This window comes from Ochotona curzoniae, unplaced genomic scaffold (genome assembly GCF_017591425.1).
Source record: "Ochotona curzoniae isolate NIBS_2020 unplaced genomic scaffold, NIBS_Ocur_1.0 contig_50, whole genome shotgun sequence".
NCBI classification, from domain to species: Eukaryota; Metazoa; Chordata; class Mammalia; order Lagomorpha; family Ochotonidae; genus Ochotona; species Ochotona curzoniae.
Genome location: NW_024466446.1, coordinates 6,384,101 through 6,408,043, shown reverse-complemented (window position 1 = coordinate 6,408,043; position 23,943 = coordinate 6,384,101). Strand labels below are relative to the sequence as shown.

Below are 23,943 nucleotides of genomic sequence, written 5' to 3'. Positions count from 1 at the left end.
TTGGATCGGCCCAGCACCAGCAGTTGCGGTCACTTGGGGAGTGAATCATCGGATAGAAGATCTTCCTTATTGTCTCTCCTCCTCTCTATACATCTGCCTTTCCAATAAAATTAAAAAAAAAAAAAAAGAAAAGAAAAAAAAAGAAGAAAAAATTCTACTACCCACTACCTGGATAGCCTTGAATGTGTCACTTAACCTATCAAAAATACTCTGAAAATCAAAACTGATATGTGAAAGAAGAATGAGTAAACCTCAATGCCTGTACCAACGCTATCAACACAAACTGTGGCTTTTCTTTTCGTAAAGGGCTGCCCTCACTTATTGCATGCATTCTTTCAAGGAAACAAGGTTATACTTCAAAAATGGTTTTCAAACAAAGAAATATGGCAACTCAGTTTATTACATGCAGATTTTTTTCTGCATTGTTGCTAACAGTTCACTGGTCCAAAATTACTAAAATACTTAAAAAACTATACATTATGTAAACAAAACATAAATAAGACAGCATAGTTCTTTGTACATAGTTCTTAGTACAGGTTGTTAGGGATTTAGGAATATGTACAATTTTACACCATGTACTGCATTTTTCACAATGCATAAATATATATATATATATACCTTTTTTTACAGAAAAAAATAAATTTCACTCATGACACAGAATACCATATTGTAGATACGCTGCAATAATCCAAATTCAAGAAAAAAAAAGTCAATGTCAGTGTGCAAAAGGCTAGCTTACTCTAAATTAGTCAAACTTGACATTGTTCAAAATATCTATACAGGCAGGTAAATCCTGACCCTGTACTTTTTAAACAAAGAACCACTGAAAATATCTTCATACCAACAAGTGAAATGGAACAGATTTGGCCCTGCCTAAGAAACCAAAGCCTTGTACACAAGCTAACAAAGAGATACATCAACACACACACACACACACACACACACACACACACACACACACACACACTATGTATAGTATGTTTTCAACAATATAATAAACAGTTTAATTTGTATGGGATTCAAAACAATGCCCCATTTTTTAAAAAACTGGCTCGTTCAACCTAAATTCAAGATGCAGCTGTGTCAGGCTTCTCTAAACCAGGTGACTGAAAAGCAGGGAAGACAGAAGCAGGATTTCGAGTGGCAGACACAATTTGAGAAAGAGAAGAAGAGCGTGAAGAAACCTTAGATGCTGGAGTATTTATGGTATTTAAAATGGCTCCTTCTGGGCTAACCAATAATTTTTTGACAGATGTGTCCAAATGAAACACTGAAGTACTATTTGGCAGTGGAGTACTGGAGGAAATGGCAGGTACCAAAGATGTCTTAGCCAAAATTGTAGTTGGAGAAGACTTAATTCCCGAAGTCAATGATGCCGTCGTGGCAGGAGGTGGGACAGAAAGTTTAGTAGTTGTGTTTACACTCTGTGGTGTTGTACGTACTGTGGGGAGAGAAGTTATATTTCCAAAAGAGTTTACAATTTTTGTAGAGCTCCTTAGAGGATGTTTTACAGGTTGCTCACTTGAATTATTTGATGGTAGTGTGATCTTCTGGGCAGGGTTATCCACTTGTATGGGCTGAATGCCTTGGCCACTGTTAAGTACTAAAGGAGGTCCATATTTTGCATTTGTAGATATAAGAAGAATGTGACTGCCAACTCCAAGACCTTGTGGTGGAACAATAAACCGGGTTCCATTAATCATGATTTGAGTACCAGGTGCCAAAGGTGTATTGGTGTTGATGATAATTTTTTGCTGAATACAAGGTTCACTACTGACGTGAGCCCCTACCAAACTAGGCACATTTGGTGGTGCTGTAGCAGTGTGAATGACAGAACTACCTGGAGCAGAACTCTGACTGGGGCTTGACTTGACTATAGCTGGGGACACTGGCTGGTTTGGTGGGGAAGCCAAATTGGAAACATTAATGACTTGACTTGGGCTTTGTGAAAGGGATGACAATTCAGTTTGAGGTTTGTTTGTGTTTACATTCGTTGGCGCTGTAGTTGAAGTCCCCGGTGGCTGAAACTGGAGATGAGTCCGCGACTGTCTTTTGCGAAGAGACACAGAACGTGTGGCCCCCTGTACTGTTGTTGAATGTGGAACTGTGTTGATTATTTTAGGGGACGCAGTCACGGGTGTAGGCAAGGCAATGGTAACAGGGATTTGTAAAGCTGATGTTAAACACTTAGGAGACACTGTTGGTTGTGTAGATGAAATAAGAACAGACGATGCAAGATGTCCTGTTTTCACAGTTGATATAGCCACAGTGTTTCCGAAATTTGAAGTGCAAAGTCTATTTGACAAAACAGGCATGATTCTTGAAGAGGTATCATTTCCACTGACTAAAATAGGAGGCCGTGTCCCGGATGAAGCGGAAGTTGAGGTCACTGAAAGGGAGCCCAGAGACACATTTGCTCCTGCTACTGAAAACATGTTTGCTGATCTTGCGGTAGAAACGGCCGATTCACTAACAGGAGTAATATTGCGCTTCACAAAATTCGAGCTTATTGGAATTGAACTGCTACTTGAAGACAATGGCAAAACATGGTCCTTGCCACTTTTGTCTTCTTTTGGCGTTACACTTTGCAATATATTAATTGCTGGTATAGCTGGCACACTGCTTGAAGTATTTACAATTGCTTGACCTATGTTTAATCCAATTTTCACATCTTTTATTTGAGACACAGTTGGTGATGGGTTTATTTTAATTGGTGTTCCCACTGAGGATGGGATTAGTACTATTTGGGCTTGCTCTGGAGTCTTAACATATGTTTTATTCAGGGTGGAAGGAAGGGTTTGTTTTAACGAATCTGCAGCAACATTTGGAGTTGAAGTGCCACCGGGAACTGGAGCATTAATGAAAACTAACTTCTGGGTTGAAACACCTGTAGATGTTGGTGCAGGTGTCACATTAATGGCAGTGCCACTACCAGAAGAAAGAACAGATGGAGCAGATACCAGTATAAGTTTCTGAACTGCAGTCCCACTGATCATGTCTCCATTTGTTTCTGCCATTGCTTCTGATCTTGTAACAGGGTAACTTTTGGTGATATAATCTACCTGCTGTGGTTTAACTGGAGCATGGATAACATTTGTACTGGCTTGTCCAACACTTCCTGGTGATATGCTAATTACACTTAGTGAATTTGTTGTTGATGGTGGTAGAGTGCTTGAAACAGTAGAGGACTTTAAGGGAGAAGATGGTATCTGTGAAGTTTTATCTATCACATGGCTCATATTACTACTGCTGGAAACTTTGAGACTTTTCCTCACAGATGAATTGCAGCTAGCTGAATTGGAAACAGAAGTTGGTGTTTGGCTAAAAGCTGGGAGATTTGATGTAGCAGTCATTCCAGCTACTGGAAAAGCAGGGGGTGTGGACGTTGTTGATTTGGGCACTAGGAATGCCTGAAGTTGGGGAGCAAAAGTGAAAACTGAACTTGAAGATAAACTACTGGGCGAGTTCTGATCTGGATTAGTCTGTACTTTTACAACGCCAGTGTTCCCACCCCGTGTCCTAACAAGAATTGACTGTGAATCTCTTATACACACAGTTTTCAATTCTTGCTTTGCTTCAGAAGAATCACCAGTTTGTTGTGCAAAAGAGTTGAGGGAACAACTAGGATTTACAGATCCACTTAGTGTTGTTGCTGATAACAGAGGCTGCACTGTTGAGGAAATGGTGGGTGGAGCAATGGGCTGGGGCAACGTGGCTGCCTCACTCAGGGTATTCTTAACTGATGGTGTTAATAAATTATTTACAGAGGTTACAGGTGACAAAGGTTGTGGTCTAGCACTACTTACATGTGTTAAAGGTGTAACTGTCTTGTTGAAAACTGTATTAGGTAGTTGGGAAGGAACAGTTTCTGTTGAGTGGACGAGAACTGAAGAGCTTACATTTGCTGTCTGTGCGACAGACAAGCCAGGCTGTTCTACACCTTTCGGTTGAGGCGGCGCTACCTCTTTTGCCACTGCTTTTCCGTCCTTGTGCTGAATCACAAAATTCTTAGGCAGGATAATAACCTGCTGCGTGATTTTTTCTCCTGTTTTAGGATCCACTGTGGGTTGCATCTGAATCTTCACAGAACTGTTCTGAAGATCTACTGGCAACCACTGGCCACAGGGCATTTTGTACACCATTTGTAAAGGACCTTTTGTACTGGAGTGGCAGGTCAATGCTGGCTTGATGGGGCTTGCTTCTGCAGGGGCTACACCTGGCTTTTCCATGCCAGGAGCACTTTTACCTGTGCAAGAGGGCAGCTGATTGGTTAAGGTCACTTTGTTCCCAGTGTTCTTTGCAAGCAAAGCCTGAATAGGTTTGGTCCCTTTCTGAAGAGCAGACGTGGGTACTGAATCCACTGAAGCAAAGGACTCTGAACACGGAGGCTCTGTATGCCTTGACTCCGTTAAGCAGTCAATCTGCATTTCATCTTCTGAAGTTTCAACTGTTGGTTCATTTGTGCTCAGCTTTGCTTTCTTCCTTGGGGAAAGCTGTTTTGTGCTATCATCCAGATAACTACTTTGCCTGGACTGTCGCTTAAGTGTTTTAGGCAGTGTCTTCGGTACATCTTTAGAAGGCAATTCCTTTTTTAATAGCTTGCTTCTTGCAACAGGAAGATCTATTTCTGACAATTTCATATCATCTGAAAATTATAAAAACAAACATTTATTTCTATAAAATAGAGCTACATGCTAATAATATCAAATATAAAAAAATAAGGTCAATTTCTGAGCTAGGAGTTCACTAACAAATCTACTTTAGGGTGATTCTCCAGTCTCAGCAACACCAACGAAGCTCACATGTGTAAGAAATAATCCAGTTTTTTTCTGATGTTTAACTTTACAATAAAAGCAAAAGAGGTCATGCTCATATCTAGCCTGAACTGGGACGGTGACATGAACTGTTTGCCAACTGACCAAAGAGAAACAAGCAAACACATTTCTAACCATACTTTTTTCTAACTTTTTATATTGCTAAGGAATCATGAAACTAGGATTTTGTAGATCATAACCTGATGAGTTGGAATGATTTACAGGTAATATAATTCAGCTTCCTATCCTTATCAGAATGATGTACTCATGCTGGTCTTTTAACATAATGAAGCTTGATCATTACTCATACAAGATCTTCATAATATTGCAAACTTCAGAAATAGTGTTTCAAAAATAGTAGCAATACAAAGAACAGAATGAATCTATTTCAAAGGAACTACAGCAATAACGTATGGTCTGTAATGAGCAATGACGTGCATGTAGGCTCCAGAAACTCCTAGAACGTAACGCTGCGAGCAGGTCAGATTTCCCCATTCAATACGCTGTCAGTGATTACATGACCTTTGCTCTTCTGCCTCTGCAAGAAAGAAGTTTTGTTGTTTGTGTTTAAATATTTGTTGATTAAAAAATTTTTTTAAAGATTTATTTTATTGGAAAAGCAGATATACAGAGGGAGAGAGAAAGATTCTCCATCTGCTGGTTCACTCCCCAAGTAGCTGCAATGGCCGGAGCTGAGCCAATTCAAAGCCAGAAGCCAGGTGCTTCTTCCAGGTCTCCCGTGTAGATGCAGGGTCCCAAGGCTTTGGGCCGTCCTCAACTGCTTTCCCAGGCCACGAGCAGGGAGTGGGATGGGAAGTGGAGCAGCTGTTGCACAAACCGGTGCCCATATGGGGTACAGCACATGTAAAGCAAGGACTTTAGCCACTAGGCTACCACTCTAGGCCCATTTAATGCCTACCTGAATCAAAGCGATCTTTCTCCACGGTATCTAGATGTTCTGTTGAGTCGACAGACTTATTGATTTCTACTTTGGGAGATTCTTTTCCAAGATCTCCTTCACCTTCTTCAGTAGTCCATAGTTCTCTAGTAAATTTATCATGATCAGGTTGTCTCCTGAAATCATCATAGTCTTTCTTCAGGCGGCTCCTGAAACAAAATACCAATATAACAAACAATACACATGAGGGTACTTCAAAATGGTCACTGTAAAACACGAATGCTGGATTTATCTTGGTACAAAAGTATCTTGAAATCCACGGACAGTTTTCTCATAAACCATCTTTTTTCCATGAGCTCTTTGAAGACCATTTATATATATTGAACTATTGGAAAGTTAAACTAAGTTTATACATTGAAATATTTTCAATTGAACCACTAAAAGTTAAATTTTAATCTTACCTGTGCCTAAGGACCTTGTTCGTGATAACTGCTCAAGGAGAGAATAACCTAGGGTGTAAACTTAAGAAATCTAACAGATAACATCTGCACATTCTAGAACCAACCTGCCTTTGAAAGGTTGTTAAAACATGCCAAATGACAAAGGTACTTTTTTCCCTCTAGCTATACTGAAAGAAAACTGATTTAAGATGTAAAATTATTGATTACAATACAGAAAACATCGTTTTACAAAGGTTAATAAATTCTAAGCAATAGTATCCATTACTGTGACTATTGCATAAAGAGTAACAAACAAAACTATCATTTAATCCTGGGAGTAATCATATCTAAAGCTTTGTCTCTTAGTGGACATGTTTCTATTTATTAAGCATAGGGAAATAAAGCTGAAAATTCTGCAACTTTGACAGAATCCTTTCACATAAGGTATAATGGGAAAATATCTTTGAAAACAACAGAAAATAAGCATTTCCATGTGATCACAGGGATTTTGAAATTCTGTCTTATTCCTTTTGTTTTCAAACAGGTTCCCTACTGCACTCTCAACTTTTGTCCTTAATTTCTTTGTTGCTGAAAAAAAAAAAAAATCAAATGGCGAGGCAAGCATTGTGACATAGGGGTCAAGCTGCTATTGGTAATGCAAGTTTCGCATGTGGGTGCTGGACTGAGTGCCAGTTGCTCTACGTTAGACCTAGGTCTTTGATGAGGCGCCTGGGAAAGTAGTCGAGGATTGAGCCCCTGCCACGCATGTGGGAGACCTGAAAGAAGCTCCTGACTTCTGACTTGCGAACAGCCCCAGTTGTGGCCAATACAGATTTTCTCTCTCTGAAGTAATACCTTTCAAACAAATAAATTCACAGCATGTGTGCCACGCAAACATTCAGCAAATGTTAATAATTAATCTCATTTATTTATATTTTGAATTACTGTTTAAGGGTTTTATGAAACAACTGAGGTCTGTGACTAGAACAAGCAAGCAAAGAGTCACAGTAGGATGGATTTTGATTCATTCACAGAATAAACAAGTACTACATGAAGCATTATGAAGTTCTCCCTTCCACAGTCTCAGCTGCTGACTGCTTATATTATTATTTTTTATTTATTTGAAAGGCAGAGACAAAGTGTTGTCCCCCATCCACTGGTTCACTGCCAGAATATCCACAGCACCTGGGACTGGGCCAGGCTGAAGCCAGAGCCCCACTTCCTTGAGCCATGACTCACTGCCTCCCAGGGTGGGCGTTGCATAGAGGCTGGAATCAGAAGCAATAACAGAGTTGAATCCAGACAGCACAGCTGGAGATATGAGTGTCCTATGCAGCATTTTAACTGCTAGGCTTAACTCCCAACCCTAATGACTGCTTTTTATTTCATGGGAAATGGAGGCACTCACTGAGCACTTTCATATGTTCACAAATTATCTGCAATTTACCTTACTTTGTACTAATATTCTTCATTTCCCCAAGCCAGTTCTTCCACTTACATGGATAATGTCTGGTCTAGAAGAATACTACTCTACTAAATGTTCCCTTCTTCCAACTAAGTCCATTTTTTGTTTATTAGACTATCTCTATCACTATGCAAACATGTACTTTTTCCTATTAATAAAAACAAACACCACCAAGAAATACCCTCTCAACTCCAACTCGTTCTTCCAAGTACTGCCTCCCGTTTTCTTTTTCACTTTATAACAAACCTCACGAAAGATGACTCTTTCATCTTTGTTCTGAACAGACACCCAAGACCCCTTTCTCACTAACGAATTCTTCCTTTTCAAAAATTTATTCGAAAAGCAGAAATACAGCCAGAGAGGGGGAGAAACAGAGACCTTCCATCCACTTGTTCACTCCTCAAATGGCCACGATAGCCTGGCTGGATCATTCGAAGCCGGAAGCCTGGAATTCCATTCAAGCCCTCCCTAAGTGTGTGTGCATGCGCGTGCATGAGGGCAGGGGAGAGCGGAAGTTAGGGTTTGGGTGAGGGCAGACATTCAAGTGCTTGCACCATCTTCCGCTGCCTTCTCAGGGAGCTGTAACAGAAGGAGCAGCTAGTTGACATGTAACGTCGGTGTTGAAGGAGTGGCTTAACACCCTGCACTACAACACTGGCCCCATGAATGAATTCTTATTCCTTTTGACCCATCGCCCATCATGAGCAGTTCTTCTGACCATGTTTCTCTCCTGGCTTCCTAGACACCACTTCTACTCCCCACTTTGGTAGCTAACTACCTATCTTACTATTCTTCCAAAGTCTCTTATGAGAACCACTCACATTCCCTTACCTCTCAATGTTGGACATTCAAGAGTTCTTTACCTCTGTGTTTACAGGATAGGTGAACCAGTCTCATCGCTTCAAACATAATCAGTGTACTGACCATTCCCAAATTTGTGCTTCTAATCCTGTGGACACCTCTGAACTCAGACACATATATTAACCAGCCTTTTCAATATCACCCAGATATCTACCAAAGAGAACATGCTGAAATTCAATTTCATTTCCTCCTATCTGTCATCTCTTCTACCTCAACTAACAGTAATTATACTATTCTAGTTCTCTGCTGCACACATCGTCTGACTTTTGTTTTCTTCACACCCCATATCCAATTAGCTGAATTCCACCAATCCGACTTCCAACAAAGATTGGGGACCCAACCACTTCTTGAAACCTGCAGTACTACCCTGTCCCAAGGCACCTCCACTTTCCCCAGATTAGTGCTTTAGTAGAATGGATTTTCCTACTTTCACCTTTGTCCTTTTACACTAGATCTCAACTCAGCACCTAAAATGAGCATTTTGAAACATGAGACACATTTCTCCATTACTTATTGTAAGAAAAAAAAAAAACTAAAGGTTTTAGAAAGATCAGTTTTTACGACATCTGGCTTCCCTCTTTGCATGACTCCTGTCTTACTACACTGCTTCACTCAGTTTGCTCTGGTTATCACTCAGCTGACTACACTCCCCGACCTCGCACCCTCTAGCACCTCTGCTGTCTTCCACTCCACATGGTCTTCTCTCTCATCTCCCTTAGGTCTCTGTGAAACATCAACTTGCCAGAGCAGGTCTCTCTGATAAACTTGATCCCGCTGAAATCAGGCAATTCCTGTCTCCTTCTTCTGGATTTATTTTTCTTCACAGCATTTATTTCAACCTAATAACAGATTTGTCTGTTTCTTCCATTAGGATATAAGTTATAGAGTAAGAATTTTGCTTAAAATCAACACTACTTTGTCAAAACTAGAAAACACCTTGTACAAAGTGGGCAAATGTCTGTTGAATGAATCAAAAATTACCAAAGGATTTCAAGACACATTTCCAAATTCAGAAATTAAGAGCCCTAAAATAAATGAAACAGATTTTGAAGCTTGAATTACCTGTTTCTTTGAAAAGCCTTCATTAACTTTGGTTCCCATGGCAGCAATTCATTTAAAAGACGTATCAATGTACTATGCAGTTCTTTTACTGCTTGCCTTCGATGATACCATTTGCCCTAAAAACACAATTTTTAAAGTAAATTCTTTAATTTAATCTGAAAGTCTATGTCAAAAGTTCTTTTTTTCTGAGTAAAAAAGTCAATAACCATAAAAAAAGTACTTTGTCTCTAGAAGTTTGTAAAAAGGGAGAAAATGTTCTGTAAATAATCTTAATAAATAGCCATATCAATCAATTATCAATTGTATATGTTTCAACAAATAATACTCAGAAAGATAACATATTTTCAAAATAGTAAATCATGAGGCCCAATCTGGTGAAATTATGTAATTTCTTCACAAAGAATGGGGAAAAATGAGATAATTTAGGTCTTCTGTCACATTAAAAAATAGTGTCCTTTACAAACTTCCTTAGGAAAATAAACAGTTATAGTCAATGTTTCCAGAGTAGAAAAGCAACCAAGCACTTGATGATTACTGAGCCCACTGGCTCAATATTATATAGGGCATTTTACCCAAATGTTAGGTTTTAATATTCATGAAAACCTGCTTCAGCACACACACACACGTGTGTGTGTGTGTATACATATATATGCACTGACCCTGTCACCTTATTAATGATGAAACTAAGGTTTCATCTGCCTGATTCAAAATCCAACTACTAAAACTGTACTGCCACTTCTTAAAAGTTGCACCACATAAACTCAACCTAAGTTATTAAAATCTATAGTAAAAATGTGTGTCACCAACATACATAGAATTATTTAAATATCACAGGAACAATTTACAGAAGCTTAGGTAACTGCTGTTTCTCTGCCATGTTAGTGCATACCCATCGTCTATTACGTTTTACTGTTATGTAATCATTTTATAGGAAAGTTTTAAAAATGTAATTCACATATCACACAACCCATGTTTTAATTTTAACTAAAATGCAGATGTTACAGACGACATTAAACATGCACAAAACTAGAGTTACTCCTTTAATAACTGTTCATTCAGTAAACCAACTTGATACTACACAATATGAAGGCAGAAAAGGTACCAGTCTAGAGCAGAAACTATATTCTAAATATGTACACAAACTTCAGATTTTTACATACAAAAAACTAACATTTTATAGAAATTTTACACACGTATGAACCTGATTTATAAATTTATTAGTATGCTTTTTGCACTGAATTATCTTTTTCTTCCTAAGACTTATTTATTTATTTGAAGGGCAAAGATACAAAGCAATGGAGATACGTTTTATCTGCTGATTCACTCCCAAAGGGTTGCCACGGCAAAGCCAGGAGCCTTGAACTCCATCCACGCCTCCACTGAGGACGGCAGAGGCCCAAGTTCATGGGTCATTTTCTGCTGTTTTCCCAAACACAACAGTAGGGAGCTGGAGCCAAAGTGGAGCATCCAGGTCTTGACCTGGTGCTCATATAGGATGCTGGTGTTGCTAACAACGATTTAAGCTGCTGGGCCAACGTTGATCCCTCCTTTTCCTTTAAAACTGTCTATTTCAGTTGAGACAGAGAGACAGCTCCCATCTGCAGGTTCATTCTTCAAATTCTTGCTGACAAGGAAGGAACGACCTGAGCCATCCCTTGCTGTTTGTCAGGATGCACTTCAGCAGGATGCTGGAAGCAGGAGCAGTCAGAACCTTAACCCAACCATGCCATTGTAAGATGCAAGCATCCCTTGCGGGACCCTAACTGCTACACCAAATGCATATTCCAATTTTATGCTTCATACCAAAAAGGGTTTATGCATAGAATAGCTACATACCCACCTCTGAGGATTTATTTTTTATATCTAAGAAAGGGAATTATTTGTTATCTAGGGAAAGTAAGCTTAAAATGAAAAGGCAGATAGATGACAACTGCCCCCAGCCTGTCTGGTGAATGAAGCAGGGTTTAGTTTCAAGTAAAAAAGAAAACAGGTGGATCTTCTTTAATAAGGCATGTAACATTGTTTTCCTATATTTCAACTACCATTTGGCTCATCAATGAAATGGTAAAACAACATGATCTCTTCCTAAAGGGGCAAGGAAGAAGAAAAGGTAGCAAGGAATGAAAGTATCAGAATATTAACTGGAAAAATGGTCAAAGACTAGGAAGCCCTAGGCATTCTGGACTCTCCTAGGGGTCAGAAGCTGCACAGTTAGCCTGGGTTAGAAATGCTGCGCTTTGGATGGGATGGTGGTACTGAGAGGAGAGGGGTGCCTAGAGGATACAGCAGCATTATGGGACCAAAGACCTGTGGTTGAGGCAGATGAGGCTCAGAATGTGGAAACTGTATAGCTGGGTGTCAGGACATTTGTCAGCTGTGTTTGTGTCTGTGTTAAATTTAGCATAATTTTACAGAAATTTTGAAAAGTATTAGGAAAATCTTATCTAACTGTGAATTTTTAATTAACATCTTGAATATACTTCTAGAATAGATACTGACCTATAAAACTGTATTCAAAGAAGGGAATTTAGTATTAACCAGAGCACGAAAATCTAGCTTTCATGGAACTCTGATCTTTTTTCAAACATCTAGGATCTTCTAATTTTATATAGTTCTGTGAGTTTCTTTATATTATCTATCTTCAGTCTGAAGTAGTACTGGCATGGTATTTCATTCATAGTTTAAGAATGTGTATTCAGTCACTCAGTATTTAGAAAATAACTAAATAGCTAATTCTGTTTATAACACAAATCACAGACAAATGTTTTGCTTACAAGATTTATAAAAAGAATACAACAATATGAACAAAGGATATCCTATACCCTACCACGGGGCCTAAGTCCATACTTTTTCTTTTAATTATTTTTTATGATACAGTTCCATAGGCTATGGGATTTCCTGACCCAATCCCCAAGTCTCTCCCTACCCCATTAATTTCCCTTCTAGTATTAGAGTCCATAGTTTTTAATGTGGATCAAAGGAAGCTAGATTAAAAAGAACTGAAGATCTTGTATCTCATATGAGGAGGATGCATTAAGCACTGATAGTAAAACTCACACTGCTTATTTCGTGTATTATCTACTTTGGTCAAAATGCAGTGCTTACAACTCCAGTGAGGTTAAAGGGCTGATATAGTCTCGTGCTCTTGAGTAGTGATTTCAGAATTTCACAATATACAATCAAACTAATGTAAAGATCAGAGAATCAACACATTTTTAAAATCAGTAAGTCAGAGAGGGAACAAGTCTACCTTATCTTGGGTCTAATGTAAAGAAATTTACTTAGTCCCCACACAATGCATCCTAAAAAAGGAACAGATTCTACTGTGCAACTACGTGTATGTATATGTTGACATCTCTGTGACGCAAGAAGGGAGATCTTTAGAGGTGCTTGTAATTTCCATCAGTGCTGATCAAAACAAAACAGGATAAAGACGGCAGGTACATTCATTAGGAAGATGTAGTTTGTGCAGCAGCGCTATAACTTTCTCCAATTAAAATTTATTTAACAAGCTTTATATATAACTTTAGTTCTAAGAATATATATATATATATGTATATATATGTATGTATATATCTCCAATTATAGTGAATATGAAGACAAATGAGCCATTTCTAATACAGGCATTATCTCTGTTTACAGGGATAAAAATATTTTCTAAGACTATCTCAATGTAGTATGTGAACTTATTACATGAAAAATTCATTTACTGAGTCATTTTTAAAAATGTTAAAAGTAATATTCTTTTGTAGATTTACTACGAAGTTGGACATCAAACAAAGAACGAGTTTCAAGCATGCATCATGGAACCAAAGGCAAACACGGAATCTAAATGGGAAGCTTACCTTTCATTGCTTTCTCATCCAATGTCCACAGCACTTGCAGATTGCCAGCTCCCTTTCCACGAGAGGTCCCCACTAACCAACAGTGACGGCTTATCACCACTTAGGGATTACTATAAAAAGGAGCTGGTCTATAGCCACAAGTAAGCTCTTTATTATATTATGCAGTTTTATAAGTTTTTTGAGTGTGATACATTAATAACCTAAGGAATCATAAGGGAAAAGAAAAAACTTACAAAACTACACAATATTTTAAAATGAAAAGCTGCACCTCTATGTATGTGAAATGAGTGGGGAGGGAAACTTACCTTTTAACTAAAGAACAACTCCATTCTGCTGCAGTAATCTGGAAGGGGTGTGGCAGCACCAGCGTAACACTGGCTGGGTTGTTGCGAGGAGAGGGAGTTGGCAATCTACTGATGCTGGGGACATTGGACACCTAAAAGGAAAATAAAAGGAAAACAAATGAATTCTAGATTTACTAAATGTCTCATCACTGCAAATATATTTTAATAAATTTAGGTGCTCTGTGTATTAAGCTGAGGTTATACAGAGTTCCCTGTACTTCTGCATAATTAAAATAGTTAATCATAAAGAACATAACTGGGCTGGCATTACAGCCCAGTGAGTTAAGCTCCTGTTTGTGACACGGCTTAAAAAAACCAAGTGGATTCCTATACAAAGATGTCTTGATCAATGACAGTGTACAAAGGTACTGTGCAAATAATCTAACCATGTATAAAAACATGGCACAAATAAAATTCACTGGTATTATTTGAAATAAATTAACACTCTCCTTTAAAGGGAAAAATCCTTCCATATTAGCTATTCATACTCCCTCCCCCATTATTGCTTACCTAGAGAAACTATCAATTATATTGACATATTCCTGCGTATTCACAGTCTGGTGATAAAATATCACAGGCATTCTGTTTGTGCAAAGATCTGGTAAAAAGTTCTGGTGTGATAGTACAGGAAAGCATTTTTATCTCACTTTAAAGGCATTCCAAAATGAGTACACTGACTAGTGCACGCACTTCCGTCACAGCCTCAAGCATCTATAATGAAACGAGAAGGTACACGGCTACAGGGACGGTGCGTCTTGTGTTATGCACAAAAGGAAAAACTGGAAGACAGATCACGCTCCTTGTGAGGTAGCCCACGGTCACCAAAGAAGCGAACTGAACGATATGTGTTTAAGAGAGTGTATGTTACCATTTTCATTTCCTAAGACGAAACTTTGAAATAGAAATAAACCATTGACTAAGTATCTGAATTTGGTTCTTTTCAGTAAGCTGTCAGTTACAAAAAGTTGGTGAAATATTAAATTTACACATTGTCAAAAAGGTGGATTCTCAAGCAAATCATAGTATAATTTAAAGTTAAGTAACACTATGCTTGTATGGCATCAGTGGGGCACAAAAAGTTCCATGTAAATGAAATTAAGACTGGACTATCTTGGGGCCTGGCATGGTAGTCTAGCAGAGAAGGTCCTCGCCTTGCACACACCGGGGTCCCACGTGGGCACTGGTTCTAATCCTGTTTCCCATCCAGCTCCCTGTTTGTGGCCTGGGAAAGCAGTGGAGGACAGCCCAAAGCCTTGGGACCCTGCACCCATGTGGGAGACCTGGAAGAGGCTCCGGGCTCCTGGCTTCAGATCAGCTCAGCTCCAGCTGTTGCGGCAGCTTGGGAGGTCAATCATTGGATGGAAGATCTTCCTTTCGTTCTCTAAGCCTCTCTGTATATCTGACTTTGCAATAAAAATAAATAATTTTTTTTTTTTAAAAAGACTGGACTATCTTAAGAGCTGGGACACATCAGGAGGCTGGTGGTGGTGTGTGCAGTGCAAGGAGAGAGGTAGGGAATATCATTTTTTATTAGAACTGCATCAAGGGGACAAGCTTTGTGCCATAGCCCCCTGTGATACATGAACCCCATGTGGGCATCAGTTCTAGTCCTGACTGTCTCCCTGCTGATCCAGCTCCCTGCTAATGTACGCAGGAAAGCAGTGGAAGATGGCTCAAACATGCACCCACACAGAAGACAGAGACAAAGCTTCTGGCTCTGATCTAGTCCTGGCTGCGGCTGGCCTTTGGGGAGCGACTCAGCAGATGGAACATTTCTATCTCTCCCTCTCTCTGGAAATTTGCCTTGCATATAAATAATGAGATCATATTATTATTTTTTTTGAAGATGTACCTATTTTTATTGGAAAGGCAGATCAGATTTAAGAGAGAAGGAGACACAGAGAAAGATCCTCCATCCATTGGTTCACCTCCCAAGTGGTCACCATGGCTGGAGCCTTGGAGCTTCTTTTGTGTCTCCCACTTGGGTGCAGGGTCCCAAGGTATTGGGCCGTCCTCTGCTGCTTTCCCAGGCCACAAGCAGGGAGCTGGGTGGGAAGCAGAGCAGCTGCGACATGAACCAGTGCTTCCTGGCACTTGCAAGATAAGGATTTAGCCACTGAGCCATCACATCAGGCCCAATAAGATTTAAAGGAAAAAATCAAAATACGAATTGTATCTATTGACTACATTCAATCTGTTAAATTAGCTAACAACAACAACAAAAAGCCCAAAAACAAAATAATAATAAAAAAAAACTTTTACAATTGAAAAGAGCAGAGTAGGGAAAGTGTGCAACTGATTTTACTTTCTAATTGTTTGTCCAACATTTAGCACAGGAGAAGCTCACGACAATACTCAACTCTATCAGTAAAATGCTCAGGTTGCTGAGGTTTCCTTCTTATATTCCTTCTTTTAAAAATTAACATAGCAGTCATAAAATGTGTTAGTCTTCCAGATTTTCTGACAACACAGTGAACATAACTTAACTCCGGGTAAACAGGCATCACTGAACAAGTTATTTATTGCCTTAAGTTTAAGTGTTAGATTCTAGGTTGCTTTTTACTTCTCTGATAAAATGGTAGGAAAGTTTCGTTAGTATTCAGTTCCTTAAGTTTGTTTTTTTTTTAAAGAAAATTCTTCCCAATTCACAAAAGGCCCTTTTTTGTTTGTGAAGGACTTGTCTAAGATTTTGATATCTTCTTTAAAAAAACAAAAAACCTGGAATTCTGCGAGGCTCATTTTTGGCCTCAATCCATAATAAGTTTAAGTTCAATTTTTCAGAATAGTGGGAAGTAGTTTAGTTAACTATTAGTGATAATACGTATTTATTAGGACTTTGAAAAGACATTTGCCATTTTAAATATTGTTATTTGAGTAAGTATGTGTGATTATTAGTACAAAGTTAAGGCAGTTTATAAGATCCATACCAGGAAGGACCTGCCGCCTGGTTCACTTCTTTGAAGCTTATTTCATGGTGGGCACACAGACAGCTCAGTATGCTAGTACCACACAATCTTTCTCCCTTTTAACTGGAATTTTTTTGAGAAGAAGCTTTCAAATACTTTTTCATAAAAGTTTCCCTGATGAGTTTTGAACTATGTCAAGCATTAAAATCCAGTCCTTGACAAAGTTAGGAAGTTCTTTGTGCCTGGGAGAGCGTATGCAATGGTTCTGAGGTGGTCACCACGCCACAAAATTAATGTATTGAATTACACCACATATGCTGTGGGTGTTGTTTGGATCACCATGAGGAAAAGAGAGAAAAGTAAAGTCGGAGGCTCATCAACACTCAGAGGAGGCAAAAAAAAAAAAAAAAGACTGGTCTGAAATACAACCTTTCCCATAAGCAACACCACACAGGGAAAATACAGATAAAGAAAGACTATCAAGGGCCCAGCGCGGTGGCGCAGTGGTTAAGGTCCTCGCCTTGCACGCCCGGGATCCCATATGGGCGCCGGTTCTAATCCCGGCAGCCCCGCTTCCCTTCCAGCTCCCTGCTTGTGGCCTGGGAAGGCAGTCGAGGACGGCCCAAGGCTTTGGGACCCTGCACCCGCGTGGGAGACCCGGAAGAGGCTCCTGGCTTCGGATCGGCATAGCATCGGCCCGTTGCGCTCACTTGGGGAGTGAATCATCGGATGGAAGATCTTCCTCTCTGTCTCTCCTCTCTGTATATCCGCCTTTCCAATGAAAAAATAATAAAAAAATAAATCTTTAAAGAAAGACTATCAAGACGCATGAAAGCAACGTCCCACAAAAGCGAAGGGCAATCCCGAGCTGAGTCATTCTCCAATGTAATTAAACAAAATGCAAAGAGAAAGCAGGGAAACCAGAAGTTCCTCTGTCTAGAGCTCATGCCCAGGGAGAAATAGAAATATGAAGTTATTCCAACAGGAGAAAGGACAGGAAGGCACGGAAGAGGAAGGTCACCAGAGTCTGCCTGCTGGAGACGGCTCTACGAGAGAACCACCTAAACATGAAAGATTATTAGACCAGTGAGTGCATGCTTCAAGAAGGCCCACATAACCTTTCCAGAACTGAAAGCCATCTTCTGTATAAAGCTGCAAAAAACAACTAAAAAGATACATTTCTAAAAGAACCTCAGCTCTTAGGTGAAGCACAATAGTTATTAAATCCTCCCCCCCGCCCCCCATGCTCAGGAAGTCCACTGATGATGCTCAGCTCAGGCCTGACCTGCTTTACTGCCACCTAGTGCCGATTTATTGTTCTCTTATTTTGAACATGTCAGTTAACACCTGATTGTTCATAAAATTTATATCTTACTTGCACTTCCAATGTGCTCTCAAACAACTTATAAAATGTAATTAATGAATGTGAGCAAGTATTTAGGGTATTTGGTAACTTCTAGATAAATGCGGCTTGAAAATCAAAGATTAAGTATTTTATAAAATGACAGTCTAATCCAACTAATTTGATTAAAAAATATATAAAAAAACTTATTCCTAGAGTTGAGAATAAAATCTCCAAAGCCATGAGTGTACTTCTCCAAAATAAGTGCTTCATATTTAGTCTCTGAATCCCTTTCCAAGTTCCCAAAACTGACATAACACATAAAAGGCCTTCAGGAAATATCAGCCTAATGAATAACTTACTTATTTTCTGTGAGAAAGAAAGGTAAGGAACTTATTTTAACTGTTTTGCAGTGTTTCTCGAAAGCCTACTTTTTAAAAGCCTTTTAGTATATGTTTTTAGTTTTGTTAAATACCAGTTTACTAGAAATCTAGCATAACATCCTATATAAATATTTTCATAATATAAAATAAAATTAATTTCAAGATCTGAGAAGTCATTGTAATGACATTTACAGCCACAGTCAAAGTGAGGGCTTACTTAGGACTGAATGTACCTGAAGCTCATTACACAGCAGTTACAACAGACTATACTGTATATGTGACTATAGAATAATACTGATTTGATGCCTCCTTATGAAGAAATGGTATATAAAATGCAGAGAGGAAAAATGCACTATTCTTCATTAAATATTAGAGTAAAATTTCTTTTTTTCTGGTATTATTGTACAATAACTTGTTTACCTTTGGTCAGGCTTTTACTATATGAAACTGTATTTTGGGCCCATACAAATTCATATAAGTTTTATACCATTACTTATTTGACAACCGTTCTCATTTGTGTGGCATTCCTTATCATAGCTTACTTTTTAAATAACATATCACATATGTATAAAAATTAAGAATAAAAATATGCATATATATATAGCCAAATTATTTGTTAACTTTTTCATTTCTTATGTTAAAGAAGGTAAGAAGTGTGAACATATTTGAAGACCACATATCATAATGAAGACAACAAATAAATATGAAACAAAAGTTAACGCTCTAAATTGTATGATGGACTCATGAAGGGCAAAAGTCAACACTGAATTCTCAAAATCTAGTAAACACAAGTTCGAACTGGTGCATGTAATATGTTAAACTGCAGGACCTGATATTACTGTTTCATGGATTTCTACTTCAGTGATCCTTCCCATGAGTTTGCAGTAGCAGACAGAATGAAATGACAGGGCTTTCAGCAAAAATGACCTTTAAAGGGAGAATGTCACCTGTCGCGTGCTGCAGTCTCAGTGCAAGGTAAGACGATCAGTGGCATTTTTAGCCTCTATCCGTTACATGCCAGTATCACTTATTTAGCTGACAATCAAACGTCTTCAAACATTGCCAAGCACTCCCTGACTGACAATCCTGGCCTACACAGAACTTGCTGTCCAAAAACTGGGCCGTCATCATCCGAACTAAGCTTCTAACAGTAACTTTGGTTAGCAAAGAGAAAGAGGATTATAGATTATGAATTTAATGATTTTTAAGAACATAGTAAAGATTAATTTCACTCATTAGCTCAAATCATTTTTTCAATCTCTTCTGAAAAATTCTGAAATGCAGCAAATGAGAAAGAGAGAGACAGAGACCAAGACAGAGAGAGACACACAGAGATGCATCTTCATCTGCTACGATGGATTCCCTTAAATGCCCACAGCAGCTGGGGCTGCACCGGGCAGAAGCCAGTAGCCAGGAATTGAGTCCCTGTCTCACACATGTGAGCCATCACCTGGCTGACTCCCAGAATACGCATTAGCAAGGAGCCAGGATCAGGAAGGACCTGGAACTCTGACGGGAGATGTGGGAATTGCACGTAAGTCTTAACCACGGTCTAAATGACGAACCCTATAATTCTCTGATTTTTTACATGCTGTAATCATTATCCACGTACTATTTTTACGTACTTAAAGCATAACATTTCACAAATATTCTGACAATAACAATGGCTCACCAACATTTCATTTTATTACTTATATGAGCACTGCATTAATATTATTTGGTTAGTCTCCCTACTGCTAGGATTATGGGTGGTTTCCAAATTTCCATTATTAGTCTGCTAAACATATTATTACACAAATTACTTTTAAAGGTAGACGATGAAATGTTAAATCCCAAGTTGTATCACAGGATACAAGCAGGATCACAAGCAGTTTTCTAACTTCTACACATTTTCAGATTTCTTTCTTGTAAGCAACATTTTTCTTAATAAATTCTCATTTTTCCTTATATCTAATTTCTACATTGATTTTTTTCCTTGAGAAATTAGAGTCTTGTTGGAAATCTAAGCAACAGTATAAAGCACAAGGAAATTAAGGAAACGGGCTCATATAAAAAATTGTTATAGGATTATGGCAACATCTTCCAATTTTTATTACCATAAAAGCATAATGTTTAGCAAATTTCAAATGCTACAGAACCAAGTAAATTTACTGGTACCTTAGCTCTTTGTTTCTGGAAAACAAATTCCCTTGGCTAAAAAAAAAGGTATTTCCCAAATAATTAAGCAAATAAAAATTATATCTCTTAATTAAAACCACAAAAAATTTTGATTTCTCCTTTAGATCACACCAAAGAATCCTACAAACTAAATAATGAGGGAGGGGAAAGACAAAAGTAAAGGACTTGGTTACAATATACACCTGTACTGATTTCAACCAGAAGCCTTCCACAAATCAGGTTGATTACGAATGATCTGCAGATCTAACGGCTGCTGAGTTTTTACCAACCAAGTGCCTAAATGAAGCAGCAGACCGACTGACCTGAGCACATGCAAACAAATTAAAGCAATTTTCCCCTTCAAATGAATAAAAAATGCAGTTGTTTAGATTTTAACTGTAAATCTTGCAGCACAAGTAGTTCAAACTTCTAAGTTAAAAAGATAATTTTTATGTAAACATAAAACTCCTGGCAAAAAAAAAATAGTCTTTCAATTAAAGAAAAAAAGTAATGTAGACATGTGTGAGGAAATAGGATCTATCTTTTTTGCTTGCTTTGGTAGGAAACTCTATTTGGAAAGGCCTGAGAGAGAAACACCGCTGAAGAATCCAGAAATCCATCTAAAACACTGTATCACATATGCTATTTATCTTTATAATGACACACAAAATATTTATATTGAATATATTTGCCTTGTTATTGAAGCCATTATTGTAGATAGGAAAGTTAATAATGACTAACAAACTTGTTTTTGGTTCTGACAGTGATGTTCTCTGACGAAGAGCAACACTAAACTTCCCCAACAGTGAAGGAACCTCGTGAGTCAACACAGTTATTACTGTCAAGGTCAGTAAGTCCTTCAGGTTACTAAATGTGAACCTAATTCCAGTGAGTATGGTTACCTGCTTTCTTAATTCGTAGTGTATAAGCTGGGGCAAGAATAGGAACACACATATGAAACAACTGCCTGGCAACAGAGAGAGAGACAAAACAAAAGCAAAAATACAACCAAAATCCTTCAAAATATATATCAAAGCCTTTTGGTGATGTTTAATTAAAGCCATTGATTTGAATCATTTTTAGGGTAAGAATGCATTATTAATTTTTATACCGATGATCCATCCTTCCTCCTTCTGATCAAGATCAACCCACATTTAGTATAGAAGCAGAAAGTAAAGTTTTCCACTAAATGATTAAGAATGAAGGTGACAGTATGGAAGTGGGTCACCTTATTCTCAGATGATGCCAAATTGAAATTTTATATCAACACAAACATTCAATAGCTGATTCCCGTAACACTTATCACTCTCAAACATTAGCATGTGCAAAAAGTGAGTGATATGATACGTACGCTTTGTTTGATTTATGCTGTGTTGTCATTTCAGTGGCTGAGATAATGTTTATAAAAAATAATTTTTTAGGTACTTTAAGGAGAAATCTTAACAAGATTACCCTTGCTAAGTATGGCTTTGAGAATTTCCACTTCTTGAAAAGTAGAAAACGTATTTTAAAACCAATATGAAAATACTAGGGGCCATGGACAAGTCAAGGGTTTGAAGACACAAAAATCTCATCAATGAAATACACAATCTAAGCTTTCCATTAACCTGCTCTAAAGTATTACAAGTTTATATTTTCTTTATGCCTTTGCTTGTTCCTGTGAAGGAAATAGTATTTGTACCTCACTTCCACTTCACTGATGCAAGTGAGGTACAAGCAGAGAAGGCTTCTCCCACAATACATGCCACACGTAAGCACACAAATCAGTTACGCTTAAGACAATGCATTAAAACAAAAAAAATGCAAACAAATAACTTTAACTGTAGTATAAAAATGCCATTAATTTTAACAAAATTATAGAGTCATGAAATATGGATACCTAACAAAAACAGGCATAAAACAAAGGAAAACCCCCTGCAGCATCTTAGATTTTTAAAAAGATCCTTTCTTTTGAAAGAAAACAATAAGTCTTTTATGGGGACAGCAAATAAGTTGGAGAAAACCTTTTGCTGCAGAGAAAATATTCTAGTAGAAATATCTACTTGAGGAATGTATCACAGTGGTAAAATTTACGTTTATAGCTAATATATATATATAAATGTGGGCATCTAAGCCATTTAATAGAAGTATTTTTAAAATACACTATACAGTTTTCCATATTTTTAGGCTGCACACTTGATAAAATGTTAAATGATTATCATCATGAGCATTATCCCATCTCTTAGACTGTCAGTGATATTCTTAAGAGTATTCATACAAAAACTTAGGAATTGCTTAAGGCTGCTTAAACCTCATGTTAGATAATCTTAAGAGACTTGATTTTTTACTTTACCTCCGGAGTGTTCCCAATCTTTCTTTCTTAATAGCATTATAAAATGACTGCTCAAACCTGGTCAAACCTGTTATATCACTAATTGCATTTGATGCACAATCATATTACAGGTTTTAACCAGACCTAACAGTGGCTTTATGACATTTCCAAGGCAGCAGCAGCAACAACAAAAAGGTTGTTGAAATGATGACTTTCTTAAATGTTTAAAGCCTTCCCTATTTATTACTGGTATGAAATCCTATTTCAAATCTGTGCTATAGCCCCACCGCAAGTGCAGTTAAACAGGTGTCACTAAATTCTGTAAGTAGCAAAACTGCATGTTTTTCCAAGTTTTGAGCGAATAAATGTAATGCATCTAGATTCTAGTCTATGCAGGACAATTATTATGAATTTAGACTATACACTAACTATTAAAAATGTCAGCTCATAACGTTTCTGAGAAAAGTAACAACATGAAGGCTTTTATCAAAAATATCTAGGGCTAGATTAAACAATTCATGTCTGTTTTTGTGCTTAACTAAAATTTTATGTTAATAAGCAGGAAATTTCCATGAAAAGCATATCACTATTAAGACTATTTGCCAAGCAAACATTACTCAAAAAAACTACCAGTCAGAAAGCAACCAACCAGTATCCCGGGAAATATATAAAAGTATACCTGATATAAACCAGGAAAACAAATTTAATCTACTTGTCCCTACTAAAAATGATAACTAGAATCACAGAAGGGGGATGAAGAAAACAATTTTCTATGTTTTACTGCAAATTTTCATGTAATTCAGGAGAACAAGATTTTTAGAAGACTAGAAAAAAGCAGGAATCAGTTTTAATGCTGACAATAACAGATAAAACTTTTGTATCAACACCTACCGATTTTTTTCTACTGTTTTCCAGATCTTTGAGTTCATTCTCGATTTTTGTGATTAATTCCCTGAGTTCATCAAGATTAGTGCAAATAAGCTAAAATAAAACACAAAAACACAGCTTGATAACACATAATATAAAACACCCAAAACGTGGTAACAGAAGTTGTTCTAAACACACTGAATTCACAACCATTTCTCTCTGCAATAATAAAAAGCAAGGAAAGCTCT

At 37.8% G+C, this 23,943-nt stretch overlaps 1 protein-coding gene across 1 annotated transcript in view; it reads right to left on the bottom strand.

The window, feature by feature from the left end:
- Positions 1-382: 382 nt before the first annotated feature.
- KIAA2026 (KIAA2026 ortholog) overlaps positions 383-23,943 on the bottom strand; it is a 74,665-nt gene continuing 51,104 nt past the window's right edge. Inside the window, exons 5-8 of the mRNA XM_040988757.1 lie at positions 23,720-23,809; positions 9,541-9,656; positions 5,734-5,921; positions 383-4,645 (exon numbers count right to left, since the gene is read on the bottom strand). Coding sequence (XP_040844691.1) covers positions 1,068-4,645; positions 5,734-5,921; positions 9,541-9,656; positions 23,720-23,809 — 3,972 coding nt within the window. The 3' untranslated portion in view covers positions 383-1,067. The remainder of the gene's footprint in view (positions 4,646-5,733; positions 5,922-9,540; positions 9,657-23,719; positions 23,810-23,943) is intronic.